The 24,015-nt window shown below is 39.6% G+C and overlaps 3 protein-coding genes and 1 long non-coding RNA gene across 6 annotated transcripts in view; 3 read left to right on the forward strand and 1 right to left on the reverse strand.

The window, feature by feature from the left end:
• Nucleotides 1-219: 219 nt before the first annotated feature.
• Nucleotides 220-6,431, forward strand: hnrnpa3 (heterogeneous nuclear ribonucleoprotein A3). Of its 3 annotated transcripts, none has more exons than XM_038720538.1 (11): nucleotides 220-370; nucleotides 1,112-1,234; nucleotides 1,348-1,494; nucleotides 1,577-1,787; nucleotides 1,874-1,963; nucleotides 2,082-2,153; nucleotides 2,760-2,807; nucleotides 2,928-3,065; nucleotides 3,187-3,303; nucleotides 3,428-3,501; nucleotides 4,968-6,431. In XM_038720538.1, the coding sequence occupies exons 1-10, from the start codon at nucleotides 314-316 to the stop codon at nucleotides 3,484-3,486; spliced, it is 1,062 nt and encodes a 353-aa protein (XP_038576466.1). In that variant the 5' UTR covers nucleotides 220-313; the 3' UTR covers nucleotides 3,487-3,501; nucleotides 4,968-6,431. The 3 variants fall into 3 exon arrangements, with proteins under 3 accessions (XP_038576466.1, XP_038576465.1, XP_038576467.1); XM_038720537.1 differs by lacking the exon at nucleotides 4,968-6,431 and adding an exon at nucleotides 3,603-4,278; XM_038720539.1 differs by lacking the exon at nucleotides 4,968-6,431 and adding an exon at nucleotides 3,603-4,278 and having other exon boundaries at nucleotides 2,928-3,053.
• Nucleotides 6,432-7,087: 656 nt separating this feature from the next.
• On the reverse strand, nucleotides 7,088-13,574 carry nfe2l2a (nuclear factor, erythroid 2-like 2a). Its single transcript, XM_038720536.1, has 5 exons — nucleotides 13,408-13,574; nucleotides 10,352-10,618; nucleotides 9,988-10,080; nucleotides 9,695-9,880; nucleotides 7,088-8,729 (listed from the first exon to the last, which is right to left on the reverse strand). The coding sequence occupies exons 1-5, from the start codon at nucleotides 13,432-13,434 to the stop codon at nucleotides 7,470-7,472; spliced, it is 1,833 nt and encodes a 610-aa protein (XP_038576464.1). The 5' UTR covers nucleotides 13,435-13,574; the 3' UTR covers nucleotides 7,088-7,469.
• A 2,131-nt stretch (nucleotides 13,575-15,705) lies between these two features.
• On the forward strand, nucleotides 15,706-16,989 carry LOC119903720. The gene is made up of 2 exons (XR_005444555.1): nucleotides 15,706-16,358; nucleotides 16,513-16,989. It is a non-coding gene; the product is annotated as an uncharacterized LOC119903720 (long non-coding RNA).
• A 1,486-nt stretch (nucleotides 16,990-18,475) lies between these two features.
• Nucleotides 18,476-24,015, forward strand: part of agps (alkylglycerone phosphate synthase) — a 30,167-nt gene continuing 24,627 nt past the window's right edge. Inside the window, exon 1 of the mRNA XM_038720540.1 lies at nucleotides 18,476-18,694. Within this exon, the coding sequence (XP_038576468.1) occupies nucleotides 18,507-18,694 (188 nt within the window). The 5' untranslated portion in view covers nucleotides 18,476-18,506. The remainder of the gene's footprint in view (nucleotides 18,695-24,015) is intronic.

Consider the following 24,015-nt stretch of genomic DNA (forward strand, 5'->3'; position numbering starts at 1 on the left):
TCCGAACCTTATATGGCATATTTTCTACTTGGAAATGTATTTTCTACTTCTTTCTGCGTTGAATTCATGGTTAAAATCCAATGCCGTATCCACCTTTAACCAGTAGATGTCGCATAATATCATCTTTTTTCATTGCATGAAGCCAGACAGCAAAAAGGGTTAGCCTGCAAAATATATAACATACCTTAACACAGTCCTTTATGTACATATGCTTTTGTTTTGTTTTACATGAACCACCTATATCGTGCGTTACAGTTTTAGTTGTATCATCCAGGTTGGGCCGACAATCAGCAGGACACAACCAACCACACCGATGTCCTCGTCACGTGATCTGCTCAGATCTGCTCCCGCGGACATCTGCAAAATGGAGGTGAGATGCTCGCAAATGTTGCAAATTAGATGCGGGTTTTTTTGTAAAATATAGTAAAACCACGGTTGCCCTTTGGCATCTATGTAACATTGGCGAGGGAATGCACCGTGCTGTGTCATAGGGTGTAGCTTTTCTGTAGCTTTAGCGTAGCTCAAGTTTCAGCGCTGTAAACGGGAGCTAAAGCTGCAGCTAAGCTAAAGGTTGTCAAAACGACAGCTAGCTAACTATGTGGTCACCGGAGAGCTCCGTGCTGGATTACTGGTTCGGTTGACTATTGAATGGGTAATGGTGTTTGGTTTCCTTAACACACATCACTCGTTATAACCGAAATCTATTGAGGCTTTTGGTAATAACGCAGTGGTCAACCTGCGGCATTCCTGAAGCAGCTAAGCTAACGCTAGCTGTCAAACCTAGCAGGGTAACTCAGCCTGTGATAACATGCACTATGGATTGCGGGCCTCTTTTTCTGCTGCGAGGCAACGTATATAATTTAGTCAAGATACGTTTTGTCGGTGCACAGGGTTAATTAACACTATAATGTAGTTTATTGATTGCTTAGTATTACAGGTACGTTAACATTACGGCCTGGTGCAAACACTGTCAGTAAGTTACGATGTTAGTGTTTTTACAGGAGCACCGGCTATAACGTTACCATGCTGTATTAAGCTACAACTAGTTTCCTATAACATTATATACAGCTGAAATTAAATATACTTTTATATTTTTGTTATGCTTTTACAGGACCATGAAGCTAAAGAACCAGAGCAGCTCAGAAAGCTGTTTATTGGAGGTCTGAGCTTTGAAACCACGGAGGAGAGTTTACGGGCCCATTTTGAACAATGGGGAAGTCTCACCGACTGTGTGGTACATATTTTTTTATCATAATCTGTGACAAAATGGACCACAGATAAACAACAGTAACTTATCTGTCCAGTTAAACTGTGCTCACCTACCATTGTGTAACATGTTGTTTCTAGGTGATGAGGGACCCCAACAGCAAGAGATCAAGAGGGTTTGGCTTTGTAACATACTCCTCTGTAGGGGAAGTTGATGAGGCTATGAAAGCAAGGCCTCATAAAGTAGATGGCAGAGTTGTTGAACCCAAGAGAGCCGTGTCCAGAGAGGTAAACAAATCCCAGACCAGAAGGCAGATCATGCAGCAGTGTTATTGTTAGGTCTGTACTCATTGATAAAACTCCATTTCAGGACTCCAATAAACCAGGTGCCCATCTGACAGTGAAGAAGATCTTTGTTGGCGGAATTAAGGAGGACACTGAGGAGTACCACATTCGGGAGCATTTTGAGAAGTATGGAAAGATCGAGTGCATTGACATCATGGAGGAACGCTCCACTGGGAAGAAGAGAGGATTCTGCTTTGTGTCCTTTGACGACCACGACACTGTAGACAAAATTGTCGGTATGTGGTGGTTTAGACTTTAGAGTTAACAAGGCTGTTAGTAAACATCAACCAGTGGTATGAAAGTGTGTTGTTTTCCCCTACAGCCCAAAAATTCCACACAATCAACTTCCACAATTGTGAGGTCAGGAAAGCTCTCTCAAAACAGGAAATGAGTGCTATATCCACTAACAGAGGTAAACACACCATCACATGTAGAATAAAGTTATACTCGCTGATCATGATTGTATATATTGTATGTAGCTGACAGTTCACTGATGTTATAAATATCTCTAAAATCTTTCTCCATATAAGGCAGGAGCGGAGGATCTGGAAACTTCATGGGGAGAGGTAGTAATTATGGAGGTGGTGGCAACTTCGGCCGAGGTGAGAATTTTTTGCATACCACATGAAAGTGGCTCTGACCTGAACCACAATAATGCAGGTACATTTGATAGTTATGTTAACATGTCACGGGGTTTCCAGATCAAAGTTTTGCAGCCACACAGAAAAGTGAAATGGTTGTATGTCTTGCTATTTATGTCAGTGAGACAAACAACTAAATGATGTATGGCCGTAATCATTTGATGAAACCAGTTACGCAGCTTGGTAAACGCTGTGTGAAGCTCTCCGCTCTGTTGCCTCCAATTACGAGCACTTACTTTGTGTTTTAACTCTGTTGAACTCACAATAAAGGGAATCTGTTGTCAGACAAACAGATATCTATCCCAGAGATGGAATGTACTGTAGGTGATGAGCCGCACTAACATGCAAAATACATGGCTACAGAAACGTTTCGTTTTAAAATTGCTGCCATGCAGACAAACACGTTGTCATGTTTGTGAAATGTTGACCCACACAGGCCAGAGCAGAGAGAGATTGTTTTTCTCAGCTGAATTGACATTTGTGTGGACGTGGTCTATGACAAGGTTGCAAGAATAAAGACATTGGCAACAGTTTTAATGCATAATATATTTTAACTTTGTTTTCCAGGTGGCTATGGAGGAGGACGAGGTGGTTATGGGGATGATTTTGACAATGGTGAGCTGTTGTATCATGTCTCTAGGAAGTGCTTTACAACAGTGTGTTGTTAATACCGCTCATGTCACTGTTATAAATAAGGTTATGTTGTAAGTTTGCTTTGTGTTTCACTATTAATAGGTCCAGGAGGAAATTATGGTGGAGGACCAGGTTATGGAGGAGGCAGGGGGGGCTATGGAGGTGGTGGTCCAGGGTATGGCAACCAGGGTGGTGGATTTGGTGGCAGCTGTGATGGAGGTTACGGGGGTAATGACGGCGGTAAAATATTTATTTAGTACAGAATTTTGCTGTTAAACTAAAGTGCTAAATGTAATTCATAGAAAGGTTGCACTACTAGACACCTGAAATCAAGACATAAAATTGACACTTACATCTTCAGGATATGGAGGGGGTGGAAATTACAACGACTTTGGAAATTATGGTGGACAGCAGTCCAGTTATGGGCCCATGAAGGGAAATAACTTTGGTGGCAGAAACTCGGGCGGACCCTATGGTGGTGAGTGTTACCCTCCAACTCCACACGTCATGATCAGATTTAAAAAGCACACATCGAGTGACATAACATGATCATTTCTTCTGAAGAGTAAAACATTTTGTGGTGCCCGATTCTTAACCTGCAGGTGGCTACAGCTCTGGCGGGGGCGGCGGCGGAGGTGGCTATGGCTCACGGCGATATTAATTATTTCATGTTTTGGTAAGTTGCATTCAGTTTCACACCACCCTCGTAGCACAGTACAGAGTGAGCCCATGAAAGTGCAGAATAACTATTTGTTCTATCCTGTATCCATTCAACAGGCTTCAGTTCTTAGCAGGAGAGGCGAGGAGATGAGCAAAGGAAATGTCAGGAAAGCTGCAGGTTACTTTGAGGCAGTCATCTGAAAGCATTAGAGGAACACACAAGGCAGACATTACTGCAGCTAAATCGGAGAAGTTTATGGAAGAAGGACTGTATATACAAGACATGAGTGCAGATGATACCCTTCCCTAATTGTGATAGATGTTTCCCTAAGCAACTTTTCCTTTTTATGCGTCTGAAGTGTGTGTATTGTGCCTATGGTATCAGGGGTAAATAGTAAATTGTTTTTTTTTATCTGAAGCCAGATCTTAATATCTTTATTTTCCTTTTTTTATATGAGTTAGTTTTCTGCTGGTTAATTAATTCTTTGTCTTTACACCTGGTTTTTGTCAAATAGCATAGTTTTATCAGGCCCTCAGATGAGCTAGAATTACTCTATTTTTCTTTCTGAAGTTATTATGATTGCTGAATTGCAAGTGTCAAGTGTATTTTGATTTTGTATGTGAAGCACAGTATGTAAATCCTTCGTAGTACCAGTGTCAACAAATTATAAGCAGTCTGGATTAGAATTAAGGGAATCCCTCACTCATCTTGTTCCCAAAAAACCGCATTCTAGATTGTTTGAATATTTTGATTAGTAAAAAAAAGACCGAATAAAATTGTGTAGTAAAGTAACATGAAGTTCAGTGCGTCATTGGTTCAGAAAGAGATTAAACAAGTAATTAATTTTATATGTTGCCTGCTTATTGTGACTGAAGTTTAGCAAATCAGCCTGTCCAGAACTTTTTCCTCATTTGGGAGTATTAAGTCCTCTGTGGGGGAAAATAGTGTGTGTGTGTGTGTGTAAATATACATACTGTGTTTACTTGTGCTAAGGTCCATGACAAGAGAGTTTTGGGTAGTCCTAGGGCAGGGGCCCATACACCACATATGCCAGTGTTGAGCAAATAGGATTATAACAGCCACGAGCACCTGCAGTTGGTCCCTCAGCATCGCTAGTGTGGAAGATTGCAGATGACTGTCAGACAGGACGTCTTCAGCCCCAGCACAGTGGACCAGGCAGCATTTTGAGAGAGAAAGGAGAAGGCAGCATCGAGCACAACGCCCGTGGAGGAAACTTGCAGTGTCGTTCCTGGTAGTGAGCATCTATCTCCCTTTCAAGGCTAGCTAAACCCTCCAGCAGCTGGTGCTAGCGAAGAAAGACTAGTTCCTGGACACATTGGAGATCCTGTTGAGTCAGATACCACAGTTTTACCCGCAAATGCTAGATTTCAGACATTAACAAGAAAAGGGAGTGAGTATTTCACAAAAGCTGACTTAAGAAGATGGAGCAGGTAAGAGTAACCACTTTGCTTGATTTGCAGATGTGGAAAGAGGAATTCTCTTCTTGCTGAAAATCTGTAAAGACCTGATAACATGGAAGGTTCTGGATGGGTAAGACTTTTTCAAAATATTATCCAAGGCTGCTCATATTGTAATCTAACAGTGCACATGGTGATAATACAATGTGCAAGGGTTCTTTTAAGGTAAACCAAGCAGGATGACATCAGGTATTGCTCCACTTGACTGGAATCAGCCCTTGACCTTCACCACACTGCTTGGTATCCCTGGAAGGCAAAATATGTGTCCATGTTTATTATCTTTTACTATCAGTCAGATAGTTCTGGTAAAGCAGATAGTGTCGAAACACTTGGGTAAACAATACATTATCCAGCTCCTACGAAAAGAACCACAATTTATACTCAGTGGCCACTTTATTAGGTACACCTGTACAATCTATCACAATTCAATACAACAGCTCTGCCATATATTTTGCCTTTACAAAGATTTGAATCTGTTTTTGTTGACCTATGCAAACTGTTTATTACTGAGGCCACAGTTAAAGGTGGTGTTGTACTTGACTACATTCATTAAGAGGTGTTTCAAATATTTTGTCCTCCCGATTTATATACATGAGGGGGACAGAATATTAGAAACACCTCTTAATATAATGCAGTCCAGTACAACACCACCACTATGACCTCAGTTCTAAAACATGTAGTTTAATCAACCAAACTAGGCATCATAAAAGTAGACTTTACAGCAGTTGTATTGATTGCATTAAATTGTACATGTGTACCCAATAACGTGGCCACTGAGTGTGTGTGTATATAATCGTGCCAAACTATCATGACTATCATGCAGTGTTAGATGTATGGAAATCGTACTTGTTAATCCTCCTCACAACATTTGTAAATAAGCAGAACAATGTAAACATTATAGAAAAGGACTTTTTTAGAAAAGGCGATTATATAGAAAACTGTTTAATTTATACTTATTTATTTATATTCTTTAATAAGGCCAGTTTTAAAGCAACATGAAACCTCTACAAGTTCTGAGGAGGTCGAATCCTCTGCATAAATCTCAGGAACATATGCCAAAAAAAGGTAAATGATTTCTTAATTACATGACAGGCAGTCAAATTAACATATGGAAGACATACTGTCAACGGAGAGGAAACCCATGTTGACACCATCCTACGGTTTGACAATATTCAGAGTATTTAAAATACTAATATTTGGCATGCTGTGGAAGATGACTTGCTTCAAAGGCCAAACATTTTTCATTACGACCTGACAGTTCCAGATAAGTTGAGATGTCATAGGAAATTCTGTAAGGTGCAGACATGCACCTTACAGACTGCTTGTAATTACTGTACTGAGGATGTAGCAATTGTATAGTATGTTATTTAACATGGCAGGTTTAAACATGCATTTCAAATTTAACTTTTTAATTATGCTTACTTACTTACACTACCCTGTGATCTTAAATAAAAACATTTTTCCTGACTTGAGTGGCTTTTTTTCTGAAAGCAATATTCTGAGTCATACATGTTTGCCTATATTGTGCAACTGTGTTTGATTGCTTGATTTACGTGATTCACAGACATTCTTGAGTCTGTTACCCTGCTCCCCAGGTTAGTTTGCCACACCCCCTCCGAACTTTGAGCAGAAAATGGGCTTGTGATCAAAGGTAGTGTTTGTGTGTGAAAGTGCACGTAGAGCACACACTGATTGCATAGGGCTATACCTTTGAATATGCTGGCCCGGTGGACCATTGTGAAGTTGACATGCATGGTTCAGACTGAGCATACTCCACTGTAGCTCAACAATTGTATTCTTTGTTGGGTAACAATGAATGCCGTGGATGTAATTTATTTTGCGACAGGAGTTTCACAGTATTAAAAGATTTAGGTTACTGTATAAACATGCTTGCTCTAATAAAAAGCAGATTCTGAAAGTTGTGTAAGCCAATAATACTTGTTTCAGTAAAATATTCCGTTCTTATTTTTTTTGGTAGAGCCTTCAAGTCGAGAACTGACTTGAACATGTGGTAAGTTATGTAATCATTCCTTAAATTATATATCCATCTGGCATCAATCTTTTGCAGGCTGGGGCCGTTATACACCACACAATGTTCTGTTTTCAGAAAACAGGCGGCTATATAGCTGTATGAATAGTTTATTGAAAAGCACAGAAGTCAAGATTTTAAAAAAACCTGGGCAGCAAATCATAAAGGGACAGTTATATAAAATATAAGTAACAATGATTGAAACAATCATTAGCATACAGATATATCTATACAATATATACACACACATACAGTAACAGTTCTGTCAATCTCAAAAGCAAGTAATGTATATATTTACAAATAACATTGGTTAAAGAATCTGTGGGTATCGGAGTACAAAAGAAGTAAAATATCAAAAATATTACAACATTCAAGAGAAGTGAGCAAAAACTATACAATAGTCCTGCTGAGCTACTAATGCTTTAAAGCGTCTAGAAAGTTATTGCATAGTATTACTATGATAATGCAGTACCATATTACAAAGAAGATAAGTGTTTGTCTTCGCTCTTGAAAGTCTTTTTAACGCGGGGAACGAGGAAGATGCTGCCGTCTGTTGACTGCTGGAGGGAGTAGTCTGATGGGGAGTAGGTATTCCCCTTCTCATCTCTCAACATGCTGAAGACCTCCAGGTACAAGCTGTTGAGCTGCTGCTTCATTTCCTTCATGTTTGTGATGTTCTGGCTCTTCTCGCTCAGCAGACGCTCCTTCTCATCCTTCAGTGAGTCCAGTTCGCTCTCCAGGCCCACTATGTTCTCCATCTTGCGTTTGCGGCAGTTCTGGGCAGCTACCTTGTTCTTGCCCCGACGGCGTATGTCTCGGACCAGGGCCAGCTGGGCCTCGTTCAGTGGGTGCTTTGACATCATCTCATTGAAATCATCAACAGGCAGATTGATAATCATAGATACAGTGAAAGGAATGTTGAGGGTCTTGGCCCTCTGCTCGTCTCTGGAGAGACGCATTTCAGAGCGCTTCTTACGCTTGTCTTTGGTGAAGGGAGCACTGTTGTGGCCAATCTCTTCTGCAGGGTTTGTCTTGTGTTGTTTGGGTTTCTTTTCCTGCTGCTGCTGTGGCTGCCCTATTACTACAGATAAAGCAGATGGTGTAAGATCATCCGGTTGGAAATTGAGTGAGAACATCTCTGAGTAGTCAGATTCTGCACTTCCAGGGTTTTGGTCCATCTCCTCCATGTCTGAATCGCTATAAAGAAAGGACCCCTCTCCATATACAGACTTCCCAGGTGAGCTAGCATTTGGACTTGTGTTTGAAGAGATTCCTGAATCTGAGTCAGGCAATTCTGCCGTCAGATTTTGTTTGCCTCTTTCAAATTCATCTTCAGGTGAGAGGCTAAAAAGGTCCACTGGTATGAAGGGAGGCTTGTTTGGGATATCAGACATGGTGTTACTTTCATTTACTTCAAGGCCATGTTGACCACTGCTCTCTTCCAGAATGGCATTGGGGTAAAATACGTCACAATAACTTTCTGCACTAAAGTTAGTATTTAACTGAGGAGCTTTCACTTTGATCTGGCTGAGATTGTCTGGTGGGGCCATACTGGGAACAGAGCCATCAAAGGTATTCACAAACTCTGCAGGACTGACATTTACATTGTTTGTTTCCCCGTCTGTGAGATCGGTCGTGGGGTAAAAAGAGTAGTTTGGATTCTGTACTTTTGGGCTGTTTGGAAGAGGGTATGTTGTGGTCTCCAGTGTATCCTCCATTTGCATGTTCAGGCATTGCTAGAAGAAAAAGATTAAGAACGATTAAAATAAATACAATCGACATAATACAGTACAAGTTTCCAACTGTTTTCCATGAAACGTAAGGGTTTCACAAGTTTAATTCCAAAATGAGAGTGAATTTATAAACGTATGTTTTTGTTATGCGCTCTAAACCTACAGTGGCTTCAACAATCTCCATAAAATGGAATCCACTTTACACATTTTCAAAATGACATCACCCTCATACAAAACATAAACATAGAAATTAGGGATGTATATGATGAAATTTGTTCGCCTTCAAACATAAAATGACCAGCAATCACCAATACCAATCTCCCGGCTTGCTATTGCTTAGACGTCAACATTCAAAAGTTCACACAGCAGCTAACAAGAACTGAAACTCACACAATCCCCGTTTCTCCAAAGTATCTGGTCTTAGCAGCTTGCCAGTGCAACTGATACACTGCTGCTTGATGGTAAGCTGTATGGTCAGGGTTGTTAGTGCAGTCCACTCTGACACACAGTGGTAAAGGCAACAAATGGCACACTGCTCCACCCATCAGCTAATGCAAATACAAGCTGCCTTGAAACAAAACTGATAAAGCAGCTGCTGAAAAAAACCCACAGTGAACAAATATTCACATTGTTGCCAGCGATTTATGGTTTTAATACTGCAACCCCTTTTTGAACAAGATGTTGTCATGTTCTGTTAGATGAAGCTAGTGGCTGCTAATCATATAAACTGCATCACATCTCGAAAGCCCATCTCCTCAGTTCTCTAAATAGTCTCAACAATGAAACCTAATTACAGTGGAATGAGCCTGGTGCACCTGTCTCACATATATGAGACCCCATTCTCATACAGCAAACAAAAAAGTGTTTGTCCTCTAATGCCGGGCTCCAGCCATTGATGCATTCTTTGGGTATTTATTCCACAACGCAAACCACCATGCTATTGAGAGGGTAGAATCCATGTATTATACCTGCAGCTCAGGGAGGGACAAAAGCTCCATCCAGGCCTGCTCCAAATCTAGGGACATCCTCTGTGGTGGTGGTGGCGGTGCTGGTGATAGTGGACATGGGGAGAGGGTGGCCTGCAAAGGAACTGTCTGCTCTGGGGAAGCCAGGGGTACTGAAACAGCAGTTGTGTCCAGGCAAACTGAGGTGTTCTGTCACACAAACACAAGAATATAGTGATTTTTTAATGCAGCTAAAAGTCATGTTAAAGGCTGCAAGCTATGTTGTCACGTGTGTGGTAATAATTTCATGTTCTTACCTCAATTTCCTCTACAGGAAATGTCTCTGCCAGGAGCTGCAAACATTCATCAAATGACATGGCATCACCAGTCTCTTCTGTGAAGCTGACATTCTGTAAGAAAGGTTCAAATTCAGATTTACCACCTAGCATCCATTGTGGCACACCATGTTTTAAAAACAGCGTGTGATTTTATATTTATAGCATGGGTCTCTGAAGAGTTGTTTCTAAAGCAGAATACACAGATGCAAAACTACAGACCCACCTGTGCTTCTGTAATTATACAAGATGATGTGGTTCCCTAGCTACAACATAGCCACAGCCTATCAAATGAGGTGGGAGTGGTCCACCTCTGACATGAGTAATGACAACCACGTGCGCTTACCTGTGCAACCTCTAGAGGTGTGACACCCGACTGCAGTGAGGCGCTGGTCGACGGGCGGGGAATGTACTCTCCCGTTTCCTCGTCGAGCTGTAGCTGTGCTAGCAGGGCCTTCTCCTGCTCCTGGACCAGATGCTGCCTCTTCTCTTCTTCCAGCTCCCGCTGCCTCTGCAGCTCATGTTCTTTCTGACGGTGGTTATAGTCAAACACCTCGCGCCTGGCACCAAGATCAATGTCCTGCTTCCACAATATGTCAATCAGGTTCATGTCCTGGAAAGAGAAGCACAGATCAGTTTAGAGTTGTGAGGCGTAGCCATGCTGTCCTGCAGTGAGAATGTGAGCAGCACTGGAGCAAGGAAGAGTGTCCCTGCTGTGAACGTGGCTGCTGCACCCGCCACACCCTGTCCCTCAGTGATTGTTCACTGACAACAACACTGGCACTAATGTCAAGGGGGAGAAGCTGCATGAATAATAGATGTACTTCTCTATTTCCCCTTTTGCCACCATACACCAGCAGAAGACACGTATCCTCACTTGATACTCTTTCCAAGGGAAGTGATCATTACCCATCCAATTACCTTGAGGTGTGAATTCATCAGTTTCAAGCCAAACAAGTAGGGCGCACACTCTCAAACTCAGTTTTTGGTTAAGTCATTCATTTTACAGTTTAGGTCTAAATAAGTTAGAGCACATTCATTAATTTGATATTTTACAGCATTTATAAGATCAGGAAGTTAAATGTACATCTATAACTGATAAAAAAAAAAAATGATACCACGGTCCCAAATTAGGAATATGAGGCTGTAGATATGTTGCTGGGTGGAATTAAATATCTTTTTTTGTTAACTGTTGATAACTGACCTTGGCATTTCCTGTCCCAACCCTGCACAAATACGTTTGTCCTCCATTTAGTATTTACACATTAAGTTGAGTGCTGCTGACACCACAGAACGTTAAGACACAGCGTGCTAACAACTGTGAGGATATTTTAATACTGTTTCCTGTAGATTTCTACTCACAGGCTGAATGTTATTAGCCTTTTTAAACAAGAATGTCTAAAGATAAACTGTGCTGCTTTCACCAGAACTTATTTACAGAAGGAAACCATTTCACAAGGACTATGGATGTTGCATAAGCCCAAATTACTGGTTCACAAGAAAATGTCTGGACATGTGACATTTGTTTCTCAGATTTGGGTGTAAACATAATTTATGGGTTAGGCTTCCAAATGCTTGCAGTCGGTCATATGGCCAGAACAGACATAGCCTGGAGGAAGCCAAGAGGGAATCGAAGGGAAATAAAGCACAAAGCAGAACAATCCACAATAAAGAGGATGTGATACTGAGAAAATATTGTACAAGGTTTTCTCCTTTGATTTTTTTATTCGAGGAAAATGTGTTATCTTTATACACTAATAATAATAGCAAACAAGCATCTGTACATATTTTAAGACATTGTTGACACAGTTTGACTGCAACTGTGGCACTGCAAAATAAGAACCCACTAAACCTCTTTGCCTCAGTGTTGCATCAGAAGCATGACCACTGACGGATTACACATTACTAAAGCTACCTACTATAAGTCATACTCATCGACTAGGAGGTGAGCACACAACTGGGAATTATGGCTTCTGTAGGAACAAGGAAGTGCCCTAAAATAACTGTGGGATGTCTGAACACATTTACTGAGGTCATCAGTGTTTTTCTAAACTACAAAAGCCACACTCCTGTCTGTTGGTCACACCTTAAAAGCTCATCAGACAAGTCATACGAGTCCCTTAAAAAACAATCCCAATGTCTAAAGAAGGTCTGTTGCCTAAAAGAAGGGAAAGTTCAGTGAGCCCTTTCACTGTCAAGTGATTTATCAAACAATAGCTCATGTCCTGTACTAACTCCAAACTGCGTAATTGTGGGTGTGTTTAAGATCAGGTTATCAGTATAGTATCCGTAACGTGGCTGTCACAAGACATGGATTGGCACCAGAACAAGGAAACTGGCTCGTAAAATTACTTGGATTTCCCAGACGTCTCTGCCACATAATACACAGCTTCACAGCTATACAAGCCAGCCAGTATGCCTTCAGCTTAAAATAGAGACAAAATATGCAGAACAGACACACATCTCCCAATTACCAGAAAACATATGTCAAACACATACAGATTTACAAATAGCTAATGGTTCCTCTGGCTATGGGTGAAAGAGGTGTGTGATGGGTTGTTCATTTACTTCTCTTCAGCTAGCTTCACAAGGGCCTCAAAGGGGACCTGACTCAAATGGTTTATTACACCTTCTTTCATCACAATTCAGTGAGGATGATGAAACACACATGTTCCAAAACAGACCTCATCAGTCAACTATGTACTTCCACTGACCCTTACTTATGGCAGGTTTAACCAAACACTAAAGAAGTGAGGCCTTACGTCATGAATAATAATTAAATTAACAACATGTAGGTTAATTCGATGTTTATGAACATAACGGGGGAAACAAGTCTTTAAAGAAATCATGCATAATGAATGAGCTTGTCTATGTCAGATATGATATCACGTGTTGGGAGGGGAGGAGAGGGGAGGGGAGCAGTTACGAGAATGTCTAGAGTCTCGGTTTCTGTTTAACAAACAGGTCAGGATGAAAGAAATTATGTTATTTTATTCAGAGTAACAGCTCAGACACTAAGACAGTGTCCAGAGTGTTTTTCGATAAGATGGATTTTATTTACAGTAATTTCCTTTCGTGGAAAAACGTCACATCTGAATGACTTGCAGAACTGAAAGTGGTACAGAGGGCAACCTTAATATCTCTTAAACACAGCTAGGCTCAAGGTCTATTGTTGTATGGCCTATTCCACGTTGAAGCTGTTATTTCTACATTATAACCTCGTAACAACGCCATAACCACATTGTCAACGCGTAGCCCACTGGCAAACATTAAAAAGTTTACCTGAACTATAAACACGTCCATGTCTGCCTATCAGATCGTAGGCTTTAAACGGGAAGTTAATAGTCAATGTCAGCCGGTTTATCTGGTCTAGTGGTTGTTTTTAAGAAATACTCTGTTTACCTGTTGAGTGGAATGCATCACCTCCATTTCTGTCTCGCCGTAAAGAAACTCCTTGTGACTAATAAATGTGTGTAATTCCTCAAATTGCCAGATTAAAATGGCGAGCGGTCCGTAGCCGATAGAGTCCGTCGCAGCAGCTGAGCTGTAGGAAAGACTACTTCCTTTAAATCTAATGAAGATCACGGAAATGATGGCCCTGCCTACCGAGCTGCGGCGCCGGGATCGTCCCCCTCGCGCCGGCCTATGAGGCGATTCGGTAATGTGTGCGCGTGTGCATGCGCGTGGAGCCAGCCAGGCTGAGCAAGGAGAGGAGAGAGGACATAGCCACTTAATACACTGGTTACCAAATAAAAACATTACACAACATAATCATGTGAAAGTTGTATTCGGGTAACCTTCATAAATGATCGTGGGCTACATATGATTATAAATACATTAAATTGATAAAACAAACTTTTAGCAGGCTCCTACTGATTGTCACTCTGTCTGAAAAGTCACTAAAATATTAGGAACCGGAATCTTATGTATGCATCAATTTTACATTTGTAACTGCGTAAGCCAGCAAATATGTAGCCTACTTCACTAAAAAAAAAAAACACCTTGCTTTTTCTATTTAAACTCAGTCATCTGAAGAGTTTTGACTGGTGCATGGCGCCCCCTGCTGGTTACAGTCCCTGGAGTGGCGCTGGACGCCCTGGGGCCCTAATGTCCCGTGGACAGTGGTTGGGGAAGGATTCACATCCAAATTTAAAAAGAAGTAATTATACCACACTGTAAAAAGTACTCTGCTATAAGTAAAAGTCCTGCATTGAAAATGTGAGCCTACTCAATTAAAATTAAGTATAATCAGGAAAATGTATTTTAAAGTAAATTGCATAGGATACAAGTAAAAGTAGCCTACTCAGAAAAATACGTGCGCAAAAAATTATCATTACTCATTTAGTTGCTTCAGGTGGAGCTAACTGTTTTGTATAAGGCTGAAACTTATTGTATTTAAATTTTAATTTTTGTAACTGTGCAGACATCTTAGCAACAAAATGTAGAGCAGGTATCTGTAGTGTTCAAGCTTATGTTAATTGGATTTTATTGGTGTACTAACAATAATGAACAGTTTTATTGCTATTTATTAAAGAACAGCCTCCAAACTGTTTCAGGGGAGGATCATTGAATGGAAGTGAAAAAAACATCATATTAATTTTTTTAAAAGGAGATCACATAGACTGCATGTGCAGGATCTGATTAAAGAGATAGTTCAGAGATACAGCAGTTATGGGGAATTTTACTGTTTTCCCACTTTCCCAGAGTCTGAACTTAATAAATGCCTTTGCCAGAACCTGTTTAAATATTTGGTGTAGTCTGAAGTTATGTCAAACAACAATATAAGGCTATCATGGCTCAATTGTTTAGTGTCTATGTCATCATATGACATAATGATGATCCCATAGGCTTCCAGGAATTGAGTGATGCTAAGCAAGTTAATAATCTCTTAATAAAACCATTCTGTGCATAGTAAGTAGCCTACTTTAATTTCCATACTTTCTATAGGCTAAGTTGCTGATACAGCTTTTGTATAATTTTTTTTAATGTAAGGTTTTGATTTCAGGACTTTTACTTGTAATAGACTATTATTAAACTGTGGTATCATTACTTTTACTAGGGTCTGAATATTAGTTCCACCACTGATGCCATAGATTAATCAAACCAACAGTAAATACAGTGGCTAAAATTGGCTCCACAACATTTAGCTACTTAAACATTAATGCATCAGTAATGAGAATCCAATAATAGCCATACAGGCTACTTTAATAGATTGAAAGAAGGTAGCCTATTGTCTGTAATGAGTAGGCTACTTTTGCTTTAAGTAGCCTATATTAATTATACTCTTGTGCTTTTACTTAAGTCACATGTTGACTAAAGTAGGCCAGATACTTTTCTCAACGATGGTGTAACGTTACACAAATGCAAATATGCTGTACTCTCAGAATAAAAAACTCGCTCTCAGTCAAGCCAAGTCTTTAAGAAAGTTGTTACGTTTATAGAAATCCTCAGCGTTAATTATATTTGACACTTCAGCGTAAGTAAGAAGTCGGATCGAGATGTAATTAAGTTATTTTTGAAATGTGTCAAGGTAATAGGACAGACTTAGTCCTGGCTGTATCACCTATCTGTGAAGAACCTCACAGTAAAGTGCAGCTCAGTGTGCCACTGCGCGAAATTACACTAAAAAAAACTCTTTTTTTCCCTCGTGCGCGCTCATGAGCACGCGTTCACGTTTGGCAGCTCCACGTCGACATTCTTCCAGCTGCATATAGTGAACTGCACAGGACTGGGGGAAGAAAAGGTAAAAGCGTCGGTAGCCACCTTTCGATCAGTGCGCTGCAAGTCCGCAGACGGACACCAACCGCAGTGAAAACAGGCGTTTGCATTGTGAATCCAGCCATGGACTGCAATGTCCTTAGATCGCGTTCTGCTTTTGCATTTTATGGTCCAGACTACTTGCCCCTCGTGTTGGATTGCAGCTGGTGCCTTGAGTTTACCTATATCAGGTACAGTATGACTTGCATAACTTACTCTTTCCTTTATCATAGCACTACTTCTTGTGTAAACAGATGTCAAGATGGTGTTTAAGACTTGACACTGTTTGTTGTTTGCATTATTTTGCACTTCTAAAGTTGCTGTCACTTGTTTTCTGTTAAAGAGGCAAGTGCCCTAACTACCTTCAAACTGGCAGCTCTTAATACTCCTGGAGCTCAGCTGGCCTTCTGCACCTTCCTCATTACTATCATATCTATCTACATGTGGTGAATAGCTTATATGACAGAGCCTGTTCAATTCAGAAAGCTGTTAAAGCTCAACAGGTATAATCAGTGGCACAGGAGTGAAATCATTCCAATGAAGTTAAAGATATGACCAATACTGGAAACTTCAAACAGCTCTTCAAGCTTAAAGAGGTAAGTAAAAACATGTTAGGGTAATTTTTGGTGGGGTGTAGTTACTACAGAATCAACTACACCCAAATTATATTTTGCCATTTAATTGTTTCTTTAGAGAGCTGACAATGTGTAAAAAGACTGCATCTGGCCTGTTTTACCTGTGTGATTTTAGGGAGGACCCACCACAGCAAGCCTTTCTGTAGGCCCCCTTCAACTCTTCAAGTCTTCTTCACTACTTCTTCTTCTATAGTCTTATTCAATTGACACCAGCTCTTTTCTCTCTTGTATATGTTTTGCATTGAAGTCAATACAGTAAAAAAAGAGAAGTTGGTGTCCTGTTTTCCTTGCTTTTTGTGCCTTACAACAGGTTACAGGAACACCCAGTCATGAGGAGGATAAGGTTCTGCACAAGGACAAACCTATGAGGTGGCACTGTGGCTTTCCAAATAAAGTTCTGTGATACACTTAGACTCTTAATTGCTTGCAGTCAGTGCATTACAGAACTTTGTTTTGGGAGTTAATACTTTAACCTGTGGGAAATAAAGCCTCAAACATATGGAAAGTTTAAGTTTACAACATGGTGCGATATTCCTCTTGATACCTCTTGATAAGTGACTGTTTTCTTGAATAAAATGTATCTCTGTTTGAAGCATTTTTCACAGACTCTGTCTTTTTTGAGAATATACCAAGGTTAATTTGTATTCTAAAGTAGCAATGCCATTGGTTGTCATTTACGTAGCGTAACTTTGTGATAAATCATTACTTAAACAGCACTTCTGTGTGCCATATGGAAACAGTAGCCACGCTGGTCAGATAACTGAGTGGAGGTGAGGCAGAGGTAAACAGTTAAGTCACATTTTCAGGTTAATCTTACATATGAGGAAGTTTTACACTATGATGATGCTGTTTTAATAATTGCAGCATAGTTTAATTAAATGTGAAAGACAATGCAGATTAAAATGATTAGTCTCCTACTATAGATTTATTATAGGTTTAAGTTGCCAGATTTACTCAAATATACAATATATATGGGTAGACATTTGAACAAATCTAAAGCAGTTTAGCGCACGTGATTGATTAACTGTGTTTTTCCACTTTTGGTCCACTGTTTCACTTTCTTGCATTATCCAGAGCCAAGTCAAGCTTATGTTAATTTCCATTGTCCAATTTTGCCCATGCATTCACTTCAATTATGTATGATTGTTATTATGTATCAGTTTTATGCACGACATCCTGTCCTCTTGAATATTTCAAGCAGTAATACTAGAAGGGCTGAACACATTTTGTTATCTTGTAACAACTATGCAAATTGGCTGTAAATTCTTGTCTCAACCATAGACTGCACAGTATGCAACCAGTCCTGTACTGCAAGGCATGCTGGGAAATAGAGACAATGGTGCATTCAGGTGCTACTCGTTAGCCATGTCAGTTGTGTAACTATCGGTATGTTTCATTATCTGGTTTTAAAGTTAAATAGAATATATATATTCTATATAAGAGAATATATCCATTCAACAATAATCATTATTTTAATTGTTATACTTATAATAATAGTACCATAATTGCAGGCAGAAATGCAATTCCTCATATTTGCCCTGACCATGCACACCTGAAAGTATGCATATTTGGACTAGGGCAGCAACTACTCTTTTTGTTTTATTATTGATTTATCCAACAATAATTTTATTTGGTCATAAAATGCCATATTCCCATGGCTTGTTTGTCCCATCGACAGTCCACAACCCAAACAATATAGTTCACTGTCCTGTAAGACAATTGAAACGCAGCAGATTCTTACACTTAAAAAACTAGAACCGGCATATGTTTGGCATGTCTGATGATAAAATAACTCGAACGATTATTACATTTTCAAAATAGTTGCAGATTAATTTTCTGTTTATCTCATAATTGATTAATTGCCTTAATGTCTTAAGCCATTGAACATACCACAAAGTAACCGACAATAACATGTCGTATTTTGTATTATCTTACTGCTTATCATATCTTAGTGCTTTAGAGAAAATTTCCATTTAACGATATTCGGGTCATTGGTGTGGACTGACTATCATATTTCCGACGGCCTGTGAACGCAGCGCACTTTCCCTGTGCTGACCTCTGACAGCCGCTCATGGATCCGCTCCCTCCCTTCACAAACACGGAAGCAGCATGGCGTCCAACAGCAGCGGCGGCGGCAGCTCCGACAGGCAACGGATTGCACAGCAAAGACTAAGTATAATTGCCGGGCATTTACAGAGACCGACGGACGGTGACTCGACCATCGTAGCTGCGGACTGCAAAGCTCAGGGGAGCAAGACAGATGTCTCCAGTGAGGGGAAGACCGTACCGAGGAGGAGGTACAAGGCTGTGATGGAGCGGTGGACAAGAGTCCATCCTCTTTGGCTTTAACGTTAGCTAGTTATTAAGTCATACATCAGCGGATCTGTTTTAAGCAAAAACCAATAGGGTGACATAGAAGGACAGACTGGCTTCCCTCTCTCTTTCAAGCACTAATAACGTAGGGAGACTGGGCTAAAGCGGTTTTAATTAGCCTGCTAGCTAACGTTACTTGGCTACAAAGTAGACATTCATTTTCTACGGAGTGGGTGCGGCTAGGGCTACACTCAGGAGTCGACTTTCTTAAAGTTGGACCACTTATCTGTGGTTGTTAACGTTATATAGGACCAATGTATTTACTGTATGGCAATGTTTCTGGTGTCAGTGAGGTTGCTTCAGCTTCAGAGATCTGTTAACGGTCATGGCTAATGTTCTGGCATTTTCTTCACATAACAAAGTCATTGAGTTGAATTGGCTAACGCAGTTGTTTAACGAGTTGTCGAGTAGCTGTTACTGTAACATACAGCCGTTACGGACCATTTGATTTATCAGCTTTCAAATAAATGTACATGAGCTATGTGGTTTATTTTAACTGATACAGATAATAAGTTAACCCTGATTTGACTATGCTAACATGTTGGTAGTAGAAGCATCATCGAGACATCGTCCTTGATGTTTTTTCCATTTGTCTTAACTAAATGTTGAGTTCTGGGACACGTTGGAAAACGTGATGCAATTTGTGACGCCGCACGGAGCACACTGTGAAACTTATGTGTCCTCTGTTGCTCTGATTGGCTAGAACAAGTGGTGGCCTGACTTTCAACCTATTGGCAGCCCCGTTCATTTTGAGGAAACACCACGACACTGTGCTGACAGCATATATTGTGTAAAAAGAAGTGGGCTGCTTTTCTAGTCACATTTGGTCAGATAAAATGTCAAAACTTCCGACCTGCAAGGGTTCCATGTACAGGACGCCAAACGTAAACAAATAACTGACCGTGACAAACTGATTGTGGCGTGTCAAGTGTAACGTTACACACAATTATGCTCTCAGTAGTGCCCTTGATGTTAATTTAAAAGATCGTTAACTATGTTCCCGCTACATTGGTAGGTCATCTGCAAAAGTCAGTAAATGTTGTGTATTTCCTAACCTTTTCACCTTTCTATGGGCATTTTTAACGTGGCAGCTACTGGCACCTTCTAGTGGTACTCAGTTCAATTCAATTGGCTTTATTGGCATGACGTTTTAGTTCAAACATGTTGCCAAAGCAGAAAGTCACAAATAAACAATATAATGTATATAATAAACAATGAAGTGAAATCAAAGAGAAAAACCAAAATATATCTTACGTTGAAATATCTTTGGGAGCTACTGGAACCCAGTGGCACTACATATTTTATATATTTTAATATATTTTCATAGTTGTATTTTTTATTAAATACAGCACTTAACTACGTCAGTGTCCTTTGTTTCTTCTGCTGTTTCGATGTTTAGTAAGAAACAAACATGAAACAGTTATTTATAGCTTATATGTTTTTTTTAATGTGTGTGTGTGTGTGTGTGTGTGTGTGTGTGTTTATTTATATATATATATAATTACGAATACTAAAACAGGATTTGGTTTTCGTTATTGTCACTGATTGTTATAAATGACTATAAAAATCACTTTTAGTAACAAGTGTATTTTGGTTCCTTCTTATTTCAAAACTGGTGAAATCATAGCATCCTTGGTGAAAGTAATTACATAAAATTAATGGGGGGAGAAAAAAAAAGTAGAACACAAACCAGGGCTGCAACCAACGATTATTTTCATTATCAATTCATTTGTCAGTTATTTTCTTGATTAATTGATTAGCTATTAGGGCCAGAACATTTTGAAAATGTGTTTCCCAAAGCCCAATGTGATGTCTTCTTTTGTCCACAACCCAAATATATTCAGTTTATTGTCATAATACATAAAATATTCACACTTGAGAGGCTGATGTCAGAGAATTGTTTTTTCCAGTGGTGTTTCGCAGGAAATTTGGTCTTGCCCTAGTTGGCAGTGAGTCGAGGGAGGCCAAACGAGCACTACTAGCTGCCACTGTTGTCAATAGTAACACATTTTAATTAGAATTATTGGTTGCATTTGAAGCAATACGTATTACATCCAATCAAAGAAATTATGCTAACAAATAAATCAGACAATGCAAAAGCAATTTATTGATATTCCCAAAGTTATGGTCTTGACTGGTCTTGAAATATAATCCCGGGTGCTCAATGTCCGAGACCGAGACAAGACAGAGTACAAATGCAGTCAAGTCCGAGACAAGACCAAAACCATCAAAAAGTGGTCTTAAGACCGGTCTTGGGACCAAGACCACTCTCGAGTACTATAACACTAGGGCTGCCATTGTTATGTGACATCAGACAACTGCGACAACTGCTTCTTCATGAAGTCGGGGTATATTTTTACAAGTAGGAACCCTGACTTTGGCTGGTGTTCCATTCATTACACCTTTTCTAGTAGGAGGTCAGAAAGTTTCGTGTTGTATGGAACACAGCAGTACCCTCCAGGTCTGAAAAGTGGAGCCACTGCGGAAGTGCCTTAAAATTGCATTCTTTCTAATGACGATACTTCTCACTTGATTTATTACCTTAGGAAACACATTAATGAGTTCATGTTAGGGATGCACTGACGTGAAAATTCTTGGCCGAAACCGAAATACAATGAAAATTGCCGAAAACCAAAGGCCAAACAAGTACATTCATATTTTTAACATTTTTTTTTTTACCATTGCATAAATTAAATAGTCAAAATGTGCTTTTTACTCAGTGTTTCCCTCAGGATTTGGAGAAACTATGGTGGGTGGGTCCGAGTCCTAAGAGGATCCGGTAAAGTAAATGACATATGTCCATTTACTTTTAATGGACACATGTAATATGTTTTATACTTTCTGTGAATATAATCCAATTAATCTTATTTCCATCCTGTATAGACACCTTATTTTGAAAAACGGCGTTGTCACATGTGTATCCTCACGCTGAATTCATCAAGTCCGACGCAATTTGGCAAATGATGTTGCATGTGCTTTTCGTATCGCGTAACATGAAGACTTTATAGCCTCTGTTCAGATGGAGTGGATGTGCTAGGAGACAATTCCGCAGAACAGTGTCTGCAAACTGCGATTTTTGCGTCTTTCTCGGACACTTGAAAATGCTTCTGCCGACATGTCAACGTAATTGTTCGGTAAAATTTTGTCGATCTTTTGACGTATTAAGCCGTATTATTTTTTTTGCTATTTTCGGCCGACTGATTTTGGAAAATATGTATTTAGAAAGACCACAAACTCAAAGTCGCATATGTGACATCATAACTTTTTGACAGAAGCTAACGTCAAAGAACTAACATGTAGATGATGTGATGAAAGGACCAAGAGTCATAGAATTAAACCCATCAGGGATACACATGATATATTTTGTGCGTGGAACATAGCTAAGTTACCTAGCTAGTAGCAACCGAGCAGTGAACGTTAGCTAGCATTACAGTGTTAAGTTGTTGGTGACATATTGTTCAAGTCAAGAGATGTAGTTCATTGAGCAGTTTCACCAGAAAACTAAATCTTGCTTTACTGTTTTACAACAAACTGCGTCTTTATTGACTCAGAAAATTATCTTTTAAATTCACAAACATTATACATGTAATTCTGGGCACAATTGGAACTGGATAAAAAAAAAAAATTGTTGTCTCTCGTCGTCGTTGACTACTGTACATATTTTATTTAAGGTCCTATGGGGCGGAAGTGGAAGGGAGGGACTTAGGCTCCCTGTGGAATCTATGGATAACATCTAGCCTAGTGTCAGTCTGAGATAACAGCTGAGGCTAAATGTAAAATCTACCCTGCAATGCAAAAGTATCAGCATTTGGCCTTGTGAAATTCATCATGTCCTGTTCTGGTCAATATGGCACTGTGGTGACACAATAAAATGTTTTGTCTTGCAGCCCTGTCTGTTCTGCCAGTTATGCTGAGTGTCAGTGTGGGACTTCAGTGTCCACAGTGTGTAGGAAGTTTGATGGTTAAGAAAAAGTGCAGCACAATTGCAAATAGTAAGTGGGTTTGTCCATTAATATAGTAATATAGTGATATAAGTAATTGTATAGTAACATAATTACATGGGACATCAGTATATGTCAAAATTATAAATTTTGACATATACTGATTAAATTACAAAAGGATAATATATGTTAATAAAAGGAACAGGGTCAATTCAACAATGTGGGGAAGTGTTAGATAACTTCTTTGTCCCTACATATTGTGTAATTTGCATAACCACTTATCATGCTGTAATAACAAAATAACAAATAGTCTGTTTGTTTGGAGAAGTACCAAGAGACAAGTTCAGCCTTTCTACAATTTCGCGGACATTCACACTGCTACCTTTCTTGGGTGATGGTTTCAGGCAAAAGTCCTGACTCAAAGATTTTGTGCGGTTTCAGCTTCAGTGTTAACAAGATTTTAGTTAAAAGCATGCCTCAGCTACTGCAACCACCCCTGATGCATTGATAAAGGGATATGCACTTTTGTTTTATTTAGATGACTTGTGTAAACGTACCAGTTTAGTAGGTACACATACGTGGAAATGGTGTTAAATGCACAATGTCAAGCAATTTTAGCTTACAATATACAAAGTATGTCGCTAATCTGAAGTTTACGTGTAGCCACAGACCACAGTTAGGAAAACATTTCAGTTGAACATTTTGAGCTGCTAGATCATTGACACAGTCAGTTTCTTTTATTGCAATTAAATTGTCTTTCCTTGTTGTTACCTCCAATAAACTGTATAAATGACTTTACAATTTTATTTATATCGCTCAAAATTACAAATCACAAATTTGCATCAAAGAGCTTCAGTATCTGTACAGCATATGACACCCAAGTCCTTAGGATAGGAAAAAACTTACAACCTTTAAGGGGAAAGAAAGAAGAAACTTCAGGAAGAGCAACAGAGGAGGGGTCCCTCCTCTGGGTTACACACAGGCAGGAAAGAGTTGAGTTTATCAAAACAAATTCCTTAAGACCTTCTGTTGTGCCTTTTAAACAGGATTTTGATGATGACCTGAAATTGTCTATTTTTAACAGCAGTGTGTACTCACTGACCTTGCCACATTTATTGATAAATCTTTATTCAGTATGTACAGCAGCTATGACAGAATATTAATGGTGGCAAGGATTCATTAAAGTATGACTCAGTGTGTCACACTCGTTTCTACTCTCGTTCTTAATTTACGGGGAACTCCATTTTGGCAGGTATTAATCTTAATTATGGCTTTTACTCCACTGTGTTAGCATCCCAACCCAA

This window comes from Micropterus salmoides, unplaced genomic scaffold, assembly GCF_014851395.1.
Source record: "Micropterus salmoides isolate LMB-PRFRI ecotype aquatic unplaced genomic scaffold, ASM1485139v1 Ms_hic_scaffold_15, whole genome shotgun sequence".
Classification (NCBI taxonomy): Eukaryota; Metazoa; Chordata; class Actinopteri; order Centrarchiformes; family Centrarchidae; genus Micropterus; species Micropterus salmoides.